This window comes from Hirundo rustica, chromosome 8, assembly GCF_015227805.2.
Source record: "Hirundo rustica isolate bHirRus1 chromosome 8, bHirRus1.pri.v3, whole genome shotgun sequence".
Classification (NCBI taxonomy): domain Eukaryota; kingdom Metazoa; phylum Chordata; class Aves; order Passeriformes; family Hirundinidae; genus Hirundo; species Hirundo rustica.
Genome location: NC_053457.1, coordinates 17,471,462 through 17,494,191, shown reverse-complemented (window position 1 = coordinate 17,494,191; position 22,730 = coordinate 17,471,462). Strand labels below are relative to the sequence as shown.

The window sequence follows — 22,730 nt, the reverse complement described above, 5'->3', positions numbered from 1 at the left end:
TGCTCCTGAATTCTCTTCTTTCTTGAAAGCATCAGTTGAATTTGGCACAGTATTCTGATTTTTAATTACATCCAGACAGAATGTTCCAGTCGTTCTAGGCCCTCCAGTATTTGTAACTCTTGTATACTGAGATTATTCCATATCTTTCTTTGGAATAAAACCACCCTATCTGTAAGTATTTGTTAGAAGGGTATGTTGAACTGGAAGCCAAATCTAATGCCCCACTTCTGAGGAGTGTTAGAGCTGGCAGAGAAATTAAATCCTTCTGGATTTAAAAATTATTGCAATCCTTTTTTCTAAAGCTTACAGGAGCTCCCCTTTGCACCCAGGATTAGATTTTATGAATATGACTATATTTCTATCCATTCTAGATTCTTGATATGGAAGTTACCCTCTTTTGTATAACATCCCAAATTCTGTTTCTTACATTGAATTAAAAAATATTTCCAAGTTACTGTAGGGGTGGCGAAGGATACAGTGAAAGACAATAAAGATAACAGCAGAAAGACAGGAGAAATGGGCTGGTTCATATGGGAAGAGCAGTATCTTAAGAAGAATCAAGAGTGATAAAAGGCACAAGTAAAGAGAAAGTGCAGGTGTGATGTGAGTTAAGATGGTGCTGGGGACAGTGGTGGTGGCTGAAGATGCACTTGTGGTCACTGGTTCATTGGTTCTCACTGTATCTCCTCTTCTGAAGGATACAAAGCAATGCTTTCTTAAAGGCACTGTTTATATGTGGGCTTTGCTGGTTCCACCCTGTCACTTTGGGAAGCAGCTCTTGTTTTAATCTCCATAAGCCTCTAGTCTCTCACCAAAAAATGTCCCTCCTGAAACCTAATCCTCTTACTTCAGTTACACTGCTATGCTCCAGTTATGCCCATGTGCTTGGGAGCACAGGCAGCAGGGTTTCTGAGTGTGCCAAAGGTTGGAAAAACTTAAATATCTGAGCACCTAAAGGAAGCCCTAACTTTTTTGAGACAAGCTTGTAGATCTCCTATGCTCTGGGGCCTCATTTGCAAAAAAAAAGAAACCACCAAAAAATTGCAAACAAAACAAACAAAAACAAAACCCCACCACAAAACAAACAAAAAAACTCCAAAACAAAATAAAACAAATTAGGCATCTTTGAACAGATATGAGTTTGCATCACCCTCAATTTGCTTGCTTCCATGTACAGGGGAATGAGGACGTTGTGAGCACCTTCTGCATGCTCATGGACCACATGCTTAGAGAACTAAAGGTCATTTTACAGCCACGGAAGTGCAGTGACAATTTGTGATGAAATTTACAATTTGTCTGTGGTGGAGACAAACAGAAAAGTTTCAGGGGAGAAATGAGATTGGTGGAGTGAAATACATCACTCTGACTTTAAGGAAGCAGTTTCTAAGAAGTAGTCAATGTTTTGCCAGGTGGTAGTTTCTGGGAGGCAGCTCTTAAAGCATATCCTGAAGTCTGATACTCCATGTGAAAATCAATGCCCTGACAAGATCCAGCTTGGACATTTACATTCTACAACCAAGAAGAATGGAGGGGAGAGCTCTCGCTCATGTTCTCCTTGCTTTGGCATGGCTTCACTGTACGTGAAACTCATCCTGTGCAAGGCACACACACCGTTCGGCCACGTGCCTGTAACAGGACACAGCTGCTGGCTGTGACACAGAGCAACACTGCATACAACAGTAGTACAAACAGGGGTGAATTTCACTCAGGGCAGCATCATTTCCTTGTGCCTCAGGTTTCTTCTCTGCCAAGTAACTGCCACATTAGCCTGCTTCAGGATACTGATATCAAGCTCAGGCGTGTGTTTTGCAAGAGGCTGTAAATTGCGAACTGGCCTCATCATATCTCTTTTACAGGTATCATCTTGTTCTGCTCTTATTTTTGAGCTGCTCCCTAGTGCTGTTCAACACTGGGAAACTGCAGTGTTTCATCTGGAGGGGGAATACTGTTTTGGAGGAAAGGTGCTATATTAGAAAGCATGTGCACTGTGCACCAAAGTTTCAATCCTGTAGTACAACCTAATTTTCAGTGATAATGTGGGTGTTACCCAAATACTTTAATGTACTAAGAGAGGTTCTTCCAATTTTACATCCTCTTTTTAATGTCGTTCGTTCTGTCATTTTGGGTACTAGCAGCAGATGGTGTTCAGGAACCTGTCAAGAAAAATATCAGCTTTTTTGAGCATTTGCATAGAAAATTGGCCACTTGTTCCTTTGAACTCTTGCTTTCGTTATTTACTCTCTGTTATGCTACTTTATTCTTAGCTGCAGGGTAAGACTGCCTGTTTCATTACTTTGGGATTCTAAAGCTTGGAGTTTTAAGTGACTGGAAGAGGTTTGTCCCAGCAACTTTTCACTGGACATGAGATTTTTTTCTTCACTTCCACACACTAAACAAGGGAAGCTACAGGGAGCGTGTACAAAGACTTTTTCCAGACCTGATACTTAAATATCTCTATCTCCCTTTTTGGACAATTATTAAAAATTGAACTGTAAGGGTAATAGGAAACTGTCCTAACCGCAGGGTGAACTATTGTCTTTTGATCAGTTGTAAGTGCATTTTCATTTGGGATGACTCCCGTTGTTCATGATTCTTGTTTTATTGCAGGAATCCCTGCTCACCAATCTGAGGTCTTGCCTGACCTAAGGGATCGTTTAATCTCATCTATAAATTTCCTCCTGGATGCCTGTGAAAACACAGTGGCATCTGTGACTTCCTCAAAGGGAAGCACGTATGTGTGGAATGGGAAGGGAAACAGAGTTAAAATGCAACAGATGATAAACGTATCTTAGCTTTTCCTTGGAAATTCACATCAGTCTCACTCATGTTTGGTTACTGTTTGTATTGAAACACAGCAACTGTGAATTTTAAATTTAGGGGAGTCTGAACTCAGGCGGCAGTGTTCTGGTTTGAGTCTTTGTACATTTAGGTCTCTGTGTGTCAGAGCACAGTCCAGTTGTTCATGCAGCTCACATCCTTATCCCATGGTACTGTCTGATCATTCTCACAGCCTGCACTTGCAAGATGCAGCTCAGCAGCATCTAATCCTCCGCCCTGTGCTCCCGCCTTTTTCCACAGTGCTTGTTGTGAGAAGTCATCTGTTTTGTCTTTTAGAGAATGGTTTGCATTTCTTTTTTCTTGCTGGATGCCTTCTGAAAGGCCCCTTTAAAACTAAAATCTAAGGGAGGATTTTGACATTTTGTAATGTCAGATAAGCAATACTGCTTGCCTGGGATTTGGCTTTTAAGAAGAATGGATTTACAGAGCAGTAGTTACTTTTCTTCAATCTCCAGGAAGATACCTGAGCAGTCATTTCAAAGTGAAAGTATGGTACTTACATTCAAGGGTAACTTTTTTTTTTGTATTTTTAAAACTGAGAAGAATCAGAAATAGGTTTGGGGCAGGGGGTGTGTGGACTGAGAAGTTTCAGTTCTGGGTCAGCACTTTGATGTAAAAGGATCAGTAAGCATGTGGTTGGTGTGATGCTCCAGGTATAAAAGCTTGCAAACTGAGGATCGTACCCCCAAAGGGAATCTTCTCTGCTGGATTCTAGTACCAGTGGTGAGGCCCTTCTTTCATTGTTTCAGCTTTTCACTCAATTACAGGTGTAAAGGCTAAGAGAAAACAAACTCCCTTAAAGGTATGGTTATATGTGTTTGCAGCAAGTATAAGAAAATGCCTTTAATTATCTAGTGGCTCTTTGTGATTTTTTAAAGGTACTTCAAAAAATACAAAATTATGTATTTTAATAATATGTATTGTTTTCTATACCAGCTGCAGATTTCACAGATAGCCAGTGATTTCTGCAGATAGCGAATGTGTGGAGCAGTGAGCATAGAACAGATAGAAACTGGGTTTTTAAAATCTAGCTTTTGTGGGGGTCAATTCAAAGGCAATTTGACAAAAGTCAAATTGTATTAGTTAATACACTTTTCCTGATAACTTTGATGCAATTTCCTGTGACACAAAAAGTCCTCACTCAAAGCTTGAGATAAATAAAGAACAGGAGATGTAATGTGAATATGAGACTTATTTATAACCCTTTCCCCTTGGGAAGGAAACTTTACAAAATGCTGTGTCAGTGCAGGAATGCAGCACTGTCCCCAGTAGGTCAGCCAGCACATTCCACAGCTGCAGTTCATTTTCTGTTTCATAGGAATAAATGAGTGAGGCAAAAGAACCCAAAGAAGTGAATTGCTTAATACTACTTGCATAATATCAGTACTTTAGAGCTGATGCATGTGTGTTTCCATAAAAAACTCTGAGGCCAAGTAGGATTTCACTGGAGCATAAGAGTTGCAGAAAGAAAATTAGTAAATGTCTTCAGTTAAGTGGAAGAGCTTCTGTTTCAATAGGCTAATGGCCCAGAGATTTTATTTTAGCAGAAAATGCAGGCGTTCCTGGGACTGTGGTGGTAAATTTAGTTCTTAGGCAGCTGCTGGCATTCAGCTCATTCAGACACACAGAAACCTCAGCCCTCCTTATTAGACAGTGTGTGTGCTGAGTTTCCCAAATGGGTGAAGAGCAGTGCTCTCCTGGAAGGCTTCTTCTCTTCAGCTGGTAGGATTTTTAAGTCACCCATCCAATTGCCTCAGACAGTCTTCTGTCTTCTGGGTTTTTAGGTTTTGACGTTGCCCACATGGAGCATCCCGTTTTCAGCTACAAGCACCATACTGTATTCACACCACCTGCTCAAAAAAACATCTTTTTTTCTTTTTACTTTGTGTTGGCCTGCAGGTTGACTGGCTCTGCTGTGGTGGGTAATCCCTCCTTAATTTAGCCACCAGAGCTTCATTGGCTTCAGTGTTGCACTATGTAAGCACTGCGCAGCTGTCCCTTCCTGCACAGGGATTCTTTAGGATGTAGATGTTCTTTTGCTTCTCCCAGCTGAATGCGTAGTAAATGTAGATTTCCATGTACACATCTTTCTAGCTGACTTTTAGTGCAATTTTTTCATCTCCGTTTCTCATGCCTTAAGGCAAATTAGTATTTTTAAAACTACCTACTACCACTTGTAGCTACTGAAATACTTTTGTTGTGGTCAGAGTGTTGGTAGTGGCTCAGTCAGAGTCTTTGAGCCACCAGTGTGCCCTGTTGGCCAAGGAGTACATTTAGAGTGTGTTAAACCCTGTGTGCTTTTTCAGCCTCTAGCACTGTGCAAATCACAGAATTTCTTGGTCAGTGAGAAATGGCTGTCTTGAGTCACTGTTGTTTACGCACAACTGTGAGCAAACAGAATGGTCCTGACAGAGAGATGTCTCAAAGCAGGAGATATCATACCTTGGGTTCTTCAGCTCTGAATTTTTGCAGGAAGCCCTGAAATCCACAATTGCAGAAGATGTCCTGCTGAGGCAGGCTGTGGGAGCGTGTGGTTAACAGTGGCATAGGAGGCTGGGGATGCAGCCGGGTGTTTCAGAGCACTGCCTTACCAGGTTCTTGCCATGCACTGGTGATGTAGTAGTGCAGTGATTTTTAAATGTTCACAGCACCAAACAGTGCAAAACACCAGTGGGTGCCCTTGAATGATGCTGTGCCCAGGAGTGGTCTTCTCCCTAGTCCCAGGTAGCCCACTCTGGGCTCACACTAGTTGGCTGCATCCCATAACATCAGGTGAGGCCCTGTGTGAGATCAACTGTGCTTCCTTGACAAAATGATATAAAATGCTCTTGGGTTACTGGTTAGGGTAGCCTGCTGCATCTCAAGAGTTTTTTGCCATTTCTGGTATGAGGGTATGAGTTTTGGGGAAAGAGAAGGTAGTTGGCTGTATGCAAGCTTTCTCTAGTTTTGTAGGTTTTTTTCCCAGGTGGAACAGGGGAGTGGGATTTTTTAATTAAAAAAGCTTAAAAGTTTGTAAATGTGGGCATTACCCCATGTATGTTTTTAAATTTCTTTGTGATTTATAGTCAGTCAATATGTTTGGAATTTTCTGGATAATTAGTCAGGAACTCTGAAGAGTCATTTAATATCAATCTTTATTAGCGCATTTATGATTTAAAAGATTCTCATTTTGCAGTTCCAATGCTCTATCTTTTAAATGAAAAGTACCTTTTCCCTTAGGTGTGAATAATTTTTTTACCAGAGTAGTGTTTTCTTTAAGGATGCGTGAATATGTTGCTTTTCTTAGACACTCTTCTTAGTGAATTCTCTGAATTTACAAACAAATGCTGCTAGAAATAGAACATAATAGAACATGATAAAAGCCCTCCAGAGCATCACGATTTAGAATCTTACAAGGATCTTGCTTTACCCAGTGTTTGGCTCAGTAAGTTTAATGGCATCTATAGGCCCTAGTTGATCATTTACCTAAATTTCTGTGATCGTTCAACACTGAGTTTGAAATGCTTCAGGCAGAATATTTTGCTGACTGCACTGATAAAAATGCGAAGGTAAAATTTCAGGACGAAGCAAGCTGGTCTGTACTGATTAGGTATTGCTAAATAGATATAATATCTACAAGTGCTCTCTCAAGAGTTCTTTTGTCATGTGCTTTTAGCCATATCATGTTAAATGTTAACAAAAATACCCTGAACACTTTCCCAGCATCATTTGGAAAGTGATTTCTCTAAAGTCTCTAGGGAACATTGTTTGCCCTTATGATCCGAGCAGTCAGAAACAGGCTAATGAGGAATCATGTTACATCATGATGTAAAGGGATGAAAAGAAGGTCAAATCCTTGAGCAATATAGAAACAACTTGAAGTATCAAGCTTTCTTTCGGCAGTGGACAGTTTTCTAGTGTTATTCTGAATCTGATTTTAGATTCAGGAGGCCTTTGTGACCTTGGCTAAGAGATTAATTGGTAATTCACTGTTTTATCAGTACACTTTGGTGGTATGAGTTGAAGATAAAAGCAGCTTTGTGGACCATGTTAGATGAGCAGAGGCAGTAATCTGGGCCCGTGTGTCAGGCACGAGTTGCAGCTGCTGCCCTGCCCGAGGAGCAAAACCAAAACACAGCCTGATCGTGCCATGTTTTGGGGTTCACAGCAAGCACTGCACCTGCAGGGACCTGCAGACACCGGGAGAGGCCAGCTCTTCTGAGAGGCTCTGCAGGCAGCTTGAGACAGTCCAAGTTACCAGTTGCCTAGAGGGTTTTTTAATCTCTGAATGTTTAAAATAGTCAATTGATTTGGCATATTGACATGTTTAGTGTACCATGAGAATTCCAGCAGTTGCATTAAATGCAATTATATTGTAAAAGATAGAATGTTATTCCTTTTAATGTGTTTGTAATTGCAGACTTCCTCAGCGCCTGTCTCTTTCTTTCCGCTGTTAAATACACAAAATGGTTTGAAATGGCATTTTCACTGTAAGCTTAATGTGTACTGCTTCCATTATCAAGAAAGGTGTATATTTTTGGATCATGTCTTTTGTAGTTCATATTATTTTTTTCCCTGAGGGAAGGATTCATTTTTTTGTGTTGCATCGCAGAAAGTCGTGCGTCAATTTCACACAGGTTGTCTGGCAACAGCAAGATAAGCGCATTGGTGTAACATCTTAGGTGCCAAACTTTGTAGTCTACTTTCTTGGTCTGAAATTGGGCACATGGCACGTGCATGTAAAAAGTGTGCAAACTGAGAAGATTTTAGTGAAAGGTACCAGACTGATGGTCTTGTACAGCAATAAAAATTTGCACTTCCACATGAGGCAGCCTCAGTGTCATTCTGTGTTCCATTCTGTAATTCTCATCACATCTAAGAATGAGAAATTCTGTATGAATCAAAGTAGTTGTTATTTATTCATTCTCTTCTTCGAAGTTTTTTAAGTAAAGTGACCATTTATCCAGATGACTTCATTAAAATTCATTGACATGAATTGTTGATAACAGTAAGTGATTTTGCTTGATACCAATCTCTTGCTTAATCTGTAATTGTAAAATGCAATTATAATGCACAAAATGAAATTAAAATGCCTTTCAGAGTCCACATAGAAAACCACAAGTTGGCAGTGCTCTAGCCAGTCTGACCTGGTTTGTTTTTGTGTCTCTTTTGGGCACGTTAGTATTTGCCTTGTAGGGATCTCTGTCTGTGGCACTGCAGTCACACCGTACTCAAAGTCTCTGCTCTTTGTTACTGAGATTTTAGATGGAGAACACCTATCTTCAGATGAAGCTCTTAACCCATGTTATCACATAAGATAATGTAACACAGAAATTGTACTGCAAAATGGGGAATATAGTGCCCTGTCAGGTCACTGGTGTGTTAAAGAATTAAGACTTCAAGAAGCAAGCCTGTGCTAGGTTCACACATAGCCATTGGTGTCTTGAGGACAAAGGAGTACCATCCTCTGGTGCCCTCTGTCCTTTCCCAGATGGAAAGAGAATGAAAGTCATCTTGCTAACCCTCTGGGATCTGCAGGTTCTTCTGCAGGTCCATGAGCAGAGGTAAAGATGGGTTTAGCATTAATCATTCTTAGCACTGGACTGAGGTGTGTAGTCAAAGATGTCACCAGAAGGCAGTTGCACAAGCTATGAAACTGATTCCTCTGTGGTCTTCTATTTACCTGCCTTAATGACTGGAACCCAGAGTGTTGGAAATACTCCAAATTATTTTACTGATATATTTTTTACCATTCACGTGGCCAAGATATTTAAGTTGTATTTCTTTAGGGTGCCCGCTTGCTGATGTTGCAGTAAGTCTACAGCTAGGTTTGGAGAGAGGTCAGTTTGATACAGTGGTGTTCTATGTGGACAAGAGCAGCTATGGCTGCTCTGGTTCTCTTTGTAGGAGCTGATGTATTGTGGTTCACAGGAATTCTGAGTTTGGCTGTGTGAGTTATGTAGCTGCTGTGGTTAGTGGAAAATGGATATATTGCAGTAGGGAAGCAAGGGTAAAATAACTTGAAATGCTGCATATATGAAAGACTGAGGTAGAAGGAAGGACAGAAGGGAGTTATCTTCTAGATATCTGAACTGAAAAGGCCTTGAGAGGTGCAGAGCCCTGAAGATAGGCAGATGTGAGCTGAAGTAATTGCTGAAGCAAGAAGGCAGCTCTGTCTCTCACAGTTGGGAGAAAATTCAAGGGAGAGATAGAAAAAGAAAGGAAAACTGGGAAGAGGATTCTGGCAGCTGAAAGCAAGTACATCCAGAGGACTGAGTAGCAATTTTTCTGGTTTTCAGTCATTCTTCTAGAGCCACGCTAGCTGCTGTGGACTTCAGAGTGTCAACTGCCAGTGAATGGCTCAGGAGAAGTGACAAGTTGCACTTGGTAATTTTTTCCTGTCTGGATGGGGTTTGTTTGTTTTTAAACACCTGCCAGGTGGTTCTAGTTGAGGAGGATGACTTCAAAAGGCAAGATTCCCATTATTCCATACATAAAGATTGAATTGCTAAAGGAGAGTGACACTAACTGGGGATAATTGTAGGGTCCTTCCGTGCAGATGTTGCGTTTGTGTAGATCTTTCATGCAAAGCCTAATGCTTTTGCATGAGGGAAGGAGAGCTTGTTTGGAGCTGCAATTACCAACCAGAATATGTCTTACTGTGCAGTGGAAACATACTAGAAATACTCTCTGAAGGTTTTTATTTGTTGGGAGTGATAGTACCATGAAAGCTTAGCCTTGCCATTCCCATGTCACTGTTAATTTGTGAATAATTCTAAAAGATCCCAAGATTAATGTACTGGTGGTGGATATAGAGTGAAAAGTGAGATGTGTTTGTTTGCCTTTACAATAATTTTTATCTGTTTAATGTTTCTTTTCCTCATTAACTGTGCCTGCTATTAAAATCTACTGTAGTGAATTTCCTGGTGATGTTACGGATGTACCTGTTTTGTGTGGCTAAGAAACAGAGATGTTAAAAAGCACTTAGGTTCTAGAGGTCCATTAGGAATATCACAGATTCCTAAATATATGTGGGCATGCTCTCTTTAGTCCTTAAGGGAATATTTTTCAAGACTGATTTTTTGTTTTAAAATGGTCACTTTTTCAACAACAAAACCAATTGTTTGCAGTCATCTGCTGACTGAAACCTCTGATAGGTATGTTTCCAACTGTATATGAATAAAGATGAAGTATGCATGTGATCTGTCTCTTGGAGGCTTCTGGCATCTATCAGATAAAATCAGTTCTGGGAGCAGAGGCAGAGAGACGAGTTTCTGTGGCAGCAGCTAAAAGTCTGTTTACTCTGCAGCATCTACTGTGTTGTGCAAATACAGATCTTGTCTTCCAGCCTGTCATGCCTACTGAATTTTATTACATCCTTTTCAACACCGGTGCCTAACTTCAGTCATGCTCCCTTGCAAGCATCTTCTTCAGCTAGACAGGAGGTTTTGGGGGGGACATTGAGTTAACATGAAGAAACCTCTGCTCTCTTTCATTTCATCCTTGTCTTTGACACCTTGGGCTGGATTTGAGACTCTCACCTGTCTTGCTTCAGGGAGACTTCTCTTCACCCAAGGGTTTCACTCTCCCTTGTCACATGTAGCCTTGCTCTGTTTGCTTCCCACGCATCCCTAGAAGGCCAAGCACAGCCTGCTTCCCCCACACCTCACACATATGCAGTGGCAAGTCTTTGTGCTTGCCAACGTGTGTTGGTCTCTTTGTCTTAGCTTGAGAACATGTTCCTGGCCCTTTTTTCTTCCTCCTGTCTCCTGTAGCTTCAATGAACTCTTTTTTTGTCCTGTTGCTATGGTTATACTGCCTTTGATGAAATCAGCTGGGCTCTCCCTTACGATTGGAGCCAGTTCTTAGCTGTACAGGTTCTGGCACTAGTCCTGTCCAACATTAGTCGTTGCATAAGCATTTATGTCCATATTTGTGAGGGTCTTTGTGTGTTCCAGGAAAACTGTTACCTATGTAACAAAAGCTCATAGTCATCTTAAAAGTCAAACTCAGCTTTGCAGTGTACAGATCTGGCATTCTGATACTTGTCAATTTTTATTTTGACCATCGGTAAAACTAGCATATGGTGTTCCTTAACCACTTCTTCCCTTTTCTTCGGAAATACTATTTTACTGTCTTCTGGGTACTTGGATTCATGCAGGAAATTTCAGAAAACTGTATTTGCTTCCTCATGTTTTTAATAAAGGAAATAACAATTTTTATCTGTCAACTGACATAGTGGCCAGGACTGTGTTGAGAGGCAGCTGATGGTGTAAGGAAGGGGCACCCTGCTTTTGTAAGCACATCCTAAAGTTTTATGCCTTGGCTTCTCTTTTCTCTTCAAAAAGCTTTGAAGTTGTTGTGGAGGATGCTGTAGGAAGAAGTATCTGGGAGTACAGGGATGTCAAAAGTATGAGTGTGGCATCTGAATGCTCAGCCAGGCTGACTTCGTGTGGGCTTTAGTCTTTGAAGGGTCACTTGAATTGTAGCAAACCATAGGCAGGAGGTCTAAGACCAGTGTGCTGACCTAGGACTAACTGCAGTTGACTGACAGGGAATTTTTCATGTTCCAGTTTGTTACAGATGTAGGACTTCTGATCTCAATTTCTGTCTGATCAATCACTGCCCAGAAGACTAGAAGAGTGTGCTGTTAATCAAAGTGTGTCTGTTAAGTTAAATTCTCTTCAGGAATAAATGGGAAAGAGTTTGTTTCCTAACAAAAAGATGCATTTCTAGAAGCCCTTACATAGCATAGAGACCACAGGAAAAAGTACTAACTTTGCCTTTTTGTCAGAAGGTTTAAATCTCTCTCTTGCATCCCAGCTTTACAAACTTAGAGGAATGTAGATTTGTAACTGAATGTTACAACTTGCTCTGTTTGTAGTACTTGTTTAGGAAAAAGTATTTTTCATTGGATTTTATTCAGAAAAGTTTTTGCAAAGCAATTTCTAGACTCTTCCAAGTGAAGCAACTGTGTCCGGTTACAGTTACAGTAAACTGATGTTCCAAAACCAGACATCCTTAAAGGACAAAATAGCTAGCTGAAACCTACAGTTAATTTTTGAAGGAGATAAGATTGTCATCCTTATGCATCAGGGTCTGCACGCTGAAAAGTGAATAACAGATACAGTCATCACTAATTTCATTCTTGAGAATTGCAGTTTCCACATTTCCGTCTTGTGTGATACATCCAGTTTATTTCCAAGTTCTGTATTAAAAGGAAGTTCCTCAATAATTCTGCCCTGTATCCTGAAGTGATGTGCATGTGGTTATTCACAATTGTTTCCAGACATCACTATGATATTTTTGGTTTTCATTGAGCAAGAGCTTTCAGCTTTAGTGGTTGGATGTTTGCCTTTAAATGAATATGAAGCAGGTCTTCATGATACTGAGAAGTATCCTTTCCAAAACAGATGCCGTCTGAGTAAAGGGCTTTACACTACCCTCAGAAAAAATAAATAATTGTTTTAGTATTTGTCAGTTTGTACACATGTTGTCTGTGTGATTTTCTGCAAGGTACTATCTTGTTAAACAAACAAAGCAATTCAGTGATTATTGCAAATAAGGCTGATGTCAATAGAAGCAACATCCTTAAAAGCCCCAGCTGTAAGACTTTCTCCATGGAATTTGGTTTCTAATGCCAACTTTTAAATATTTTGATAACTGTGAGTTGCTGCTGCAGTGATCCTATTCTTGCTCTTTCAGAATGAGAAGGCTTTGGGGCATTCCGTGAGCCGCTCTAGTAACATCTCAAAGGTATGTTGCTCAATGTAACTCAGTCTTTGATAAACTTGGGGATACTGGGATTTCTTTCATTTCAAAGTTGGGTGATACATGCGATGATGTGACCAGTAGAAAATGCTTTTTATGCCTGTCATTGATAGTCACACCTGAAACATTAGAACTGTGGTGTTTTGCAACTCTCTTTACAGGTCAAATGAAATGGAAGCTACGGTAGGTTTTCTCTTTCACACTGTCAGCCTCCTTAGCTTGATAGGAGCAAGATAGATGACAGATGCCTGAGATCTTATCTTGAAGGGAAAGTGGCTCCAAAAACATCACTTAAGTATGTTTTATAAGATCAAGCTGTGTAAGATACGTGTAGCTGTGCATCCCATAATATATGTAGGATATGTGGTTAAATGGTATTCTACTGTTACTTCAATGCCGAATTTTTTTTAAGTGTCATGAGCTTGTTATCAGGACGTGACTATGTAAGTATTTTTAAATGTTTGATTTTTCAGACCCTGGTCATGTAAGGCAAGCATGATGCTCCTCCCATTGTAGTCAGCATAGCCCGAGGGCACATCCAAAGCATAATTGCAGTGTTATGCCATTAGGAGAAAGGTATCTTCTGTCCAAGATAATTATTGCAATACATACTCTACTTCTGCATTGCAGATATGATTTTTTTATTAGCCGTAAGCCTGACAACGTTTTGCTTACACAAGTACAGTTGCTTAAAGCCTCCATGCAAGCAAGGCTGTGCTGGTTGTACAGTACTTTTCATGGGGTGCATAAGCTTCAACTCTTTGTTGCAACAGGTTAAGTGGCTGCTTGTAGTTACTTTTAATTAAAGACTGAGTCATTATAGCTGCAACATAATAAGTATTGTGAGTACTTCTGGATCTAGGGGATTGTTCATGACTATCTCCAGCAGAGGAGACTGTATATAAACCATATAAATAAACCATACAAATATAATAAATAAACCATATGAAATACAATACGTGGTTTATATGGGCACAAACAACTTTCACTTTGGAGCCGAAAGACAGGATTACTGTCAGGGCAGCGCAACTGCCCAATGCACAAGGTATTGACCAAGCTGTGGTTGTTGTTATCATGGATTTACAACAGGTAATTTTTCATTTGGCATCAGAAAATGTGCCTTCATATAAGGGGTTTTGAAATAAGAACTGGGTGAGTATAAATTCTCACGGGGGTTTTTCTAAAATGGAACTGTGCTTGATCCTTTTTAGCCTGGTTCTTACCTTCTTAGGGATCCTTAATTGGATTTTCAGGTTTTGTTCAGCAGAGATAGTAGTTTTGCCATTAAGTATCATTTCCCAGAGTGTCTCGAATCACCACAAGCATTTTGGCAGCAGCACTTTGGTACCCCTGTGAATCTGCACAGTTCATTCTTAATTCATCAAGAGCTGATAGTGTGGCAGTGCTGTGGGAAGGACCTTGCACTCTGGCAAAGCTCTCCCTGGGAGTGCTGGCAAGTGAGACATCAATATTTACATTCATCTTGAAATGCTGAAACGTTCAACATGACTGCTATGTGTTGCAAAAGTCAAAGTTCTCGAGGAGATCGAAAGTCAGTCTTGCCAATTTAATGGAGGAGACTTTTTGGTTGCAAAGTGAGTTTCCCGGAGGTGTTGATTCTTACTGCTCCTGTATCACCTCTGTCTGATCCATTCCATGCACCTTCTCCCCTCTGGAGGTAAGTTCAAACAAGGGCAGAGAGTGAAAGTCCGTCAGTGAAATCAGCCCTTGATTTGCCTACATGTCTGAATGCTGCCTTGTGCATCCAGGCAGTTCAGTGCTAGACTGCAACAATTATTTTGTGGTTGACAGGTGTTTTGGCTGTTGCAAGCACTTCCAAGTGGCAAATCAGGAAAGATTATAGTAGTGGAGTGGTGCATGGAAGCTTAAGTACATGGAAACTTTTCTTTAGTTGTGAGTTTTAATAGGAAAGCGCCCTTTTTTCTATTGTTCAGAATACCATAGCAACCTGGCCAGTAAGGCAGATTGGATAGGTGTAAAGGAATTAGTATGGAAATGCTTGGCTGTCTGTCTAGCCCTTTCTGAAATCCACAGAACTTGTTGATCCTACACCATTTTAAGAGCAGCTTTACAACCAAAATTGGGTTAAATCAATTACATGCTGCATTTCCAGATGTGTTGAAGTGTGTGTGTGTTTGTCTGTACAGAAATAATGGTCATGCTTTCTGCAACTGACTGTTTCAGCCATTGTTTTTCCACCCAAATCTCATTTACAGCACAGCAACATAGCAAATGTGCTACAAATTCTTGGCACTGACGCTTGATTCAAGCCTTACTGGTGCTGATATGTCATTACAAACCCGCTGTGATTATTACTGTGTATCTTTCCACTGCTCTCAGTTGCAGTGTGCAATTTGAGTGGAAGGGATTGAGTCAGAACTCAGCCTTTAGCCAAGAGAGGATGCTGTGTTACTTATTGTGACCAAGGGAAAAAGCAATGTTCATGGGCTAAAAGTGATGAGGGAGAGAGGCAGACAGATGGTGCTACTGAAAACATAATTGGCTGGTAGAGGTAACAAGACCTCTCTGAATATAGACCCCCGGTGTCGGGGCCAGGTGGAGCTGTCCCTGGGGAGAAAGGGGCAAAAAGGCAGTTCTCCAAGAGGCAGATGCTAAGAGAGGCAGAAGAGATGCTAGTACATGTGGCCAAGCCAAGAAAAAGCAATCACCTGGATACTTGGCTAGGGATGGAGGCCAGAAAGAGCAGAAAAAGGAGCAGGGAATAAGATGTAGGAGGATCTTCATATGGTGTCACGAGGCTGTGTGCAGTATGTTGCACACTGGGGGATGTGGCGTTCCTCCAGGGCCCTCTTTGCTTTTTCGGTATATATACTTCAAACATTCCTTTTAAATCTGCTATGTGTGAAACACTTAAATTTCTGAAATCTATTAAATTTGTTTTGAAATTAAAAAAAAAAAAAAAAAATGAAGGCAGATTTAATGGATTTAGTCATGGGACTTTAACACAGCCCATTTTCCCCAGCTTGCCCTGTTCAGACACATAAACAGCACTGATGCTGATTGAAACAACCCCAGTTGCACAAAGGACTACAGCCCAGATCCACAACTTGGCTGTTTACCCTAAGCCAGCGTTTTTTCCAAGCAGCCACTAATTGATGCGAAGTGCCTTCATCATACAAGCCCCACAGAGAAATAACTAAATTTTATAGAAGCTTCATCCTCTAAATATAGTAGAAAGACCTTAACACACAGCTAGTCACTGGTAACAGCTAAAAGTTGGATTTTCACAGTAGTGGTAATTCATGGCCTCAGTTTATAGATAAAGGAATTGTGCTTACAAGCAGAGGAAATGAGGTCACTTAAAAAGCTGGTCTATAAACAGTAATTCTCAAATTAGTGGTATTGTTTACCTTTAAAGTGTCTGATATATCCTGAAACTGTGATGTCTGGAAATACCTTCAGGTCATCTGTGTGCTGTTCTTGTCATCTGATTGCCTGGGAGGGTTGATTCTAATGTAAAGGGGAAGCACTTTGTAGTCTTATTTTCATGGCCCTCCAAGGGATAAGCTTTGAAAATGTTAATACTGGGATCACAGTAAAGGAGTCAAAAGTGAACTCCTTAAAAAATGTAAATGCTTTGTCTTTTCTGAAGGCCTGTATAGTTTTATCTTTTGAGCAGAAGCATGCTGTAAAGTATTAGATTATTCTTAGGCTGAATAGCAGCCAGTGCAGACACAAAGTGGTAGCCTAAGCTTGCTATGAAATTTAAAATCCATTTAGGCTGTTCATCAGCTTGGAACAGATTTAGAAAAGCATATGAATACACACGTCCACTGTTGCCTGAAGCTTTAATGGATTCAGTGAGCATTTGTCTGCAGAAAAGTAGTCTAGGTTTTTCAGTTGCAGAGGTTAGCTATCCTATAGTCTATCAGATGACCAAGCTTACTGAAAAGAACTGTTTCTCAGTGGTGTTCTGTTCAGGTACATGAGCCCGGGGGTAGGGAAACACAAGTTGATTAAAAAACCCTTCTACTGAGTTACTGGGGAAAGGAAAAGACATGAAAAATTGTATAGTGTGAGGATGAAAGTATACTCTTTCCCCAAGTACAACAGCAAGTAATCTCATGCTGGAGCACAGTGCAGTCGTGTTTGTAAGGAATGTGATAAGTCTCCCTGTGCTGTGATAAATTCCCTCTCCTTGGGCTGGATTCTTTCTTCATATAGGTATGAGGGCACCCCATTAAGGAGGAGCCTGTAGGGGTTTCTTTTCCTCTTTTGTTCCCTCAGTCCATTCCAGGTATTTTGAGGAAGATTTTTAAAGACAAAAAGCCATATATAGTTTTTCCTTCTTCTCCTTATAGAACCAGTGCAGTTGTTCCTGAGTTTAGTCAACATTAATCCTCTGTTACAGGCAGGTTGCATTATTCTTTTGGCAGATTTTGGAGGGATAGATAGCCTCCTTTCTCTAGTATTTTTAGCTCTGGAATCTCTAGAGAAAGTTCCTGACAGAATCCTCCTTTTGATTTCTTTAGAAATAATAAGGGAAAGCTGACTTTAGCTGTGCTTCTGGTTGTTAGACACAGTTTTAATTACAGTCATATACACTATATAAAGTAAGGAAGAAAGTTCTTCCAGCAGCTGACTGCTGGTTCCTATCAAATTGTTGCCAAAATTACATGGTGGAGTTGATTGTCCTGAAATTTTCAGATGCCTTTCTCATATCTCCCCTACGTATTTTTAACCACTCTCCATTTTAATAATTTATCTTATCCCTCTCTAAAGACACTTGATTTTAATATGCACTGGAAGTCAATGTGGTATGAATCTGGTAGGGAGAAATTACTGGAGAAGTTCAGAAGTTGCTGGAGGTTGATCCTGCTATGTTGGTATAAAAGCTTTCAAAAGCAGCCTGTCAGCAGGGCTGTCTGCCCGTCACATCCCTCCGGCTGTCCGTGGGTGGCCTGTTCAGCCTATCTCAGGTGTCAGGTTTGTACAGTTTGGTCTTGCACTGCTGCCTTGGCATGTTGGCACCACTGGGGGCCTCCTTTGGCACGTGTGAAATGACAACCACGTCTGCTCTACCGGTGAACTTCAGAGACTGTTCAACTGCAGTGCACTTGAGCAAGAGCTGTCAGCCAACACGTACCTGGAATACAGGACTCGCTGAAAGTACTCAGGAGTGCATAAAATAAAGGCAAGCCCGTAATCAAAATGCCAGGGTGAAATCTGAGTTGTGCAGTGTTTTGCTCTTTGCTCTATTGCTAAATTTGTATTTGCCTGAAGCTCCTTGTTCTGAAGTTCCTTCCAACAAAAGAATTAAAAGAGAGCTTCTTTTCACTCTTTGTCTGCACAAAAGAGAGTTGTGTTCTATTATTAAATGTGCATAGTTCTTAGTGTGTTAGTTCCAGGTCCTTAGCTGAGACTTCTAGATGTTTTATAGCACAAGGAGTAGGGTCACAGTATTCCTAATATGTTTCTATTCATGTTCCTAATCATGTGGCACTTAGAATGACAAAGTTTGCATGTGTGGGGGAAAAACTTTTGTTTCCTTTAGACTTCCAATCCGTTGAAAAATTCTACAGGAGTTGCTTCTAATTTTTTACCTTTAATGAATAATTTAATAAAGTTTCTAGAATGTGACAGGCCCTGTTCTTTAAAATGAGATGTAATTGCTATTACTGAAGTGCAGACTGGAGTAGGACAACAAGAAGTGTCATCTCAGATAAGCAGGTTGTCTTGAAATATACCCAAGCCATTGGCATGTTCACTATGGCTCACCACAAAGATGCCTTTATTTTCTTAGGGAGGGGGGGGTTTTTTGGGTTTTGGTGTGCAGCATGTAATCAAAAGGCTGAGTTCTCTCACCAGTAGATAGCACTGTTCATGTGGAGGCAGAATGAGAACATACATGTGTATATATGCATGGACACCTGCATATATGCATAAAAAAAATGTGTATGTTCCTGCTGGCAACTCCTGCAAGAACTGTAGGAATCGCAGGAATTGTTACCTTCAAAATTGCTGTGATTGTCTGAATACCAGTGCAGAAGGCCATGCTGTGACCTCAGTGAATTGCGTTAGATGGGAATGTCAATATACACAATTAACTAACTACTGACCTTTAGTACGGAGCTATTTTAGGCAACCAGTCGGGCTGTACAGAGTAACTTACCAGCACATGGCTCCAAGGCTCGTCACTGGAGGTGATGTTCCTCCGTGTGAAGGGCATGACAGTCCACAGAGTTTCAGCAACTGATTATGGGGTTAGAAGGGTCAAATTCAGGCTGTCAAGGCTTAGGCTACATGTTGCATATGAACATGGCAGAAACCTTCTATGAGAAGGAATTTTCTAAAACCTACTACTGCTGTTTCCATTAAAATAGCCAGTTTGGCCAAAGATGCTGCAGTAAGGGTGGTGTGTGCCAGAACCTATAGAGTGGAGAAGGCTTTGACTGCTTATTTTCCCAGCCTCTTCAGAGCAGAGCTCTGTGTGGGAGCAGCATCAGAGCTCCAAGATAGCTGGATCTGCCTGTTTCATTCATCCATCACCACCTCTTCTTTGCCCTGTTCTGTCCCAAGGCTGCCTGTATTCTTTTCTGTGGCACCTCTGTGCCTGAAAGCTGCTGTGTCTGAGTCAGTAGACCCAGGTGAGCTGGGAGGACTGGCCAGCAGCAGCACTGTGTAACCCTCCTAGATCCAGCAAAACTTGGTACTTAGGCTTTTGGCAGCAGCTTGCATCTTAATGTGCTCTTGTTGGGCAATTGTGCTTCATTGTTAGAGACTCCTTGCTGTCATTGAGTGACGTTCCTGGGAAGCGACTGGCACTAAAGCAGTGTTGTACCTCACCTCACTATCCCACTCTTTGAGCTGCAATGCAGCTCTGTAAAGTTTCATGAGCAAAACTGTGGGATGAAAGGAAGACAGACTGAGTGACTGGACCATTGAACCATGTCTTTTGGTGGTAGCCACAGCTTGCATTCGTTTGAACCAAGGGTGAGGCATAACTTCCTCCAGTGATTTGTTGTTCCTTTTTGTGGTGCCTATCCAAGTGTGCTAATTTCTGTTCATATTTTGGCTGCACTTTCATTGTGTATGAAAATAGAGAAAAGTACCTTTTGTTCTGAAGCAGAAAGATGGGTGGGAAAGGAAATGTGCCTCAGATGCTGAGTTTCTGCAAGTCACCCTGAACAGTACTGGCATCTAGAAACAGAATACTTAAGCTTGAAATGCAAATGAAATGCCACAATTTCTTTTTTGTCCCAGCCTTTTGATTTCCCAAGTGGTAAGACTTTTAACACTGTTGGTACCAGACAATTTGATCAAGAAACCAGTAACATGGTTTTGGAAGGGAAATTTTGGATCATTGATTCTAGTTCATCTGCAATTAGACTGTCACATCATACATTCTGCTGTCCTTTTTTAGAAGAGTTCATTGCTAAACTGAAGCATCTGAGAGATTGGATTCATTGTTAGCAGGTTACCTTCTGTGATTTGCTCATAACATAAAACCTGAGACAGATTTATTAATTGATATGTGACTTCACTTCCAACAATATATGGCTCTGTCTCCATGGCAGAATGCAGCATGCTGTTTTACTGGTTTAAATGTTCGTTTTTAGAAGATTGCTTAGTATGTCTTTTAAACTATTTTATTATTTAAGTTTTATTAATTTCATTTGCAGAGTGAAACAGTTTATCAGTAAATTAGTGTCAGATCTTGCATTAAATTGTCAGACTTTGAGGTGAAACGAAAGTTACTGCACAAACCCTTATAAAAGATAGGATATGAAGTTAAGTGTACCTGCTTTTAGGAGAGGTTAAGCATGAAAGACAAAACAAATTTCCAACAAATCCCTGAATTCACATCACTGCATGATCAGAATGCTATATCATTAGTATGTGCAAGTGATGCCAAATGTAAAGAACCGTAGTTTTCAGGATAAAGCCAGTAATTGATCTTTGTCTTTAATTCATTTTTTCACAATCGTTACATAGTTCAGTTTGCTTTCTGGCACAAGGTTATTCTGCTGGGTTTTATTCTATACATGTACCCAGCTTTGGGTAAGATAGGAGATAAGTTACAGTGTCTTACTAAGGGTTAAGAGGTGTTTGTCTGAGTCTTGGCTGAGCCATGCTTTTGATTCCTGCAGACCCAGCTGTAAATGGATACCTGTTTTTTCAGTGTCTGTGCACCTGAGGTATCCTAATGTGAGGGCAGATACATTGCTGTCTATAGTGCTGTTGACTAGAGAAGGAAAACCTTAACTGATTAGTTGTGTGACAAGGAAGGTGATTGTTTTATCTGAATTTATAAAGTAGCATGTGTATGTACCTTCTCTCACAAAGAAATAAGAGTATTATGTGTGATAAGGAACCTCGGTTTTGCTATGACAGTACAAAAGCATGTGGCAGCCTTGTTTAAATATACAATAGGGGCTTTTAATAAATTAAGTGTAGAATTGATGAGTTCCAAGACACATGCAGTGTGTGTTGCAGCATGATCAAAGCAGTGATGACTGAGCAGCTCTGATGTCTGAAGCTGAAGCACAGGGCTGGGCACAGCATGCTTCTGTGGCTACACACCTTTTGTCACCTGAGATCTCCCTTGTCTGGCTGTCTGCAGTTACCTGACCAATGTCTCTGCTGGCAGTGCTGGTTTCTGTGTAGCCCTGTGTGGCATTGACATTTCTATTGGTTTGCTGATTGCATTGTTCTTTTTTGGGTTTCAGGCTTTGCTGTGCAGATCAAAAGAGCTGTAAGCCTTTGTTTGAATTCTGAAGTGCAACAGTGTTTTGCAGCAGTGGGTGAGCAGTGCAGCCTGTCTAGCATCTATGGGACATGAGAGACCCAGGTTAAAAGATTCTCTATTATGAGGTTATTAATGCAGGTCTTCTCTTCACCAAAATCTCCAGGAAGAGTTGAGAAGTTTGTCCAAGTGACGTGCAGAATGCAGCAGCAGAAAAGGTCTTTAATAACAGCCAGTGGAGTCACAGCTGAGACAATGCTCATTCTTAGCACATTGACTTTAGATTTGTTTATTAAGTGTTAAATGTGCTAAGAGCTTCACTTTATGTTTCTGAGTTCATTCAGCTAATCCTTAATTCTTCAGTTATTCTATTTCTCACTGTGCTCTTGTTGTGACTTACAAATACGATTGCTGCCACACCTCCTCCCCAGGCAGATGGAAGATGCTGTTCATCCTGTTCAAGTAAGAGCAGGATGAAACGCCTCACAAAGTACCAAAAGTACTTCAGGTAATGGTCTGGTTGGCAGATGGGGCTCATGTGCATGTGCTAGTAAGGAATATAAGTGCTCAGGTTGTGTTAGAGTTACTGAATTACTGAAGGTTCTGTTTTGTGAAGAAAATCCCAAGCCTCTAATATCTTTCCATCATTGTTGGAGGAAGGATTAGATACTACATGATAGCTAAATTCCAGCTAGTTTATACATACACTTCCATCTAATTATTCTAATTACTGTAGCATTCCTCATTTCATGAGCTATTGTTCTGTGCAATGTTTGACAGCTGGCAGGTTCTACTCCAGAGATGTCTGCATTTGACCTTGGGGTAAAACATTTCTGTTCTGATCACTACTTCTCCAGGGATGAGACTCTGACCTTTCTCAAGTTTAACAGTGAAGTCACTTTCTTACAACTAGTCCTTGAGTATCTGCTGTAGAGTGTCTGACTCCATATGCTAAGTTTCATCCTGAAGATGATTGCTCTGCATACTGACTCCTGACTTGAGGGTTTTTTTGTTTGTTTTAATTTCACTGCAGGCTGGAAGTCCAACCTCTGTCTCTGCCCCACATAGCTTCTCTCGGACTTCTGTTACACCATCCAACCAGGACATCTGCAGGTAAAGTGTGCCATTTGCATGGTTACAGTGAAGCTCAGGCGAGGTTCAGATTAAGGAAAAACAAAACTGAAAAAGTGTGTTTATGGGGAAGTAAATGATGTGGGCTTCCTACTTGAAGCATCCCATTTGTTTGACTCGACTGCTGTCTAACACTGCTCTGTTAAATCCTACTGACTGTTTGGCCCTGCTATGTTTGCCATTCCCACACTAGCTGTAATTCTCATTTCCTCACTTTTAATTATACACGTTCTCTTTTTTAATTGTTTGTTTTTTTGTTTTGTTTGTTTTTTTTTTTACTTTC

At 40.7% G+C, this 22,730-nt stretch overlaps 1 protein-coding gene across 4 annotated transcripts in view; it reads left to right on the top strand.

The window, feature by feature from the left end:
* The window catches only part of MARCHF8 (membrane associated ring-CH-type finger 8), a 96,139-nt gene that overhangs the window by 47,778 nt on the left and 25,631 nt on the right, over positions 1-22,730 (top strand). For all 4 annotated transcript variants that reach the window (XR_005702049.1, XM_040072118.2, XM_040072115.2 and 1 more), the window contains exons 3-4: positions 12,523-12,573; positions 22,350-22,429. Coding sequence is in view for 3 of the 4 variants with exons in the window: in XM_040072118.2 (XP_039928052.1) it covers positions 12,523-12,573; positions 22,350-22,429 (131 nt within the window). In the remaining variant the exon portion in view is untranslated. The remainder of the gene's footprint in view (positions 1-12,522; positions 12,574-22,349; positions 22,430-22,730) is intronic.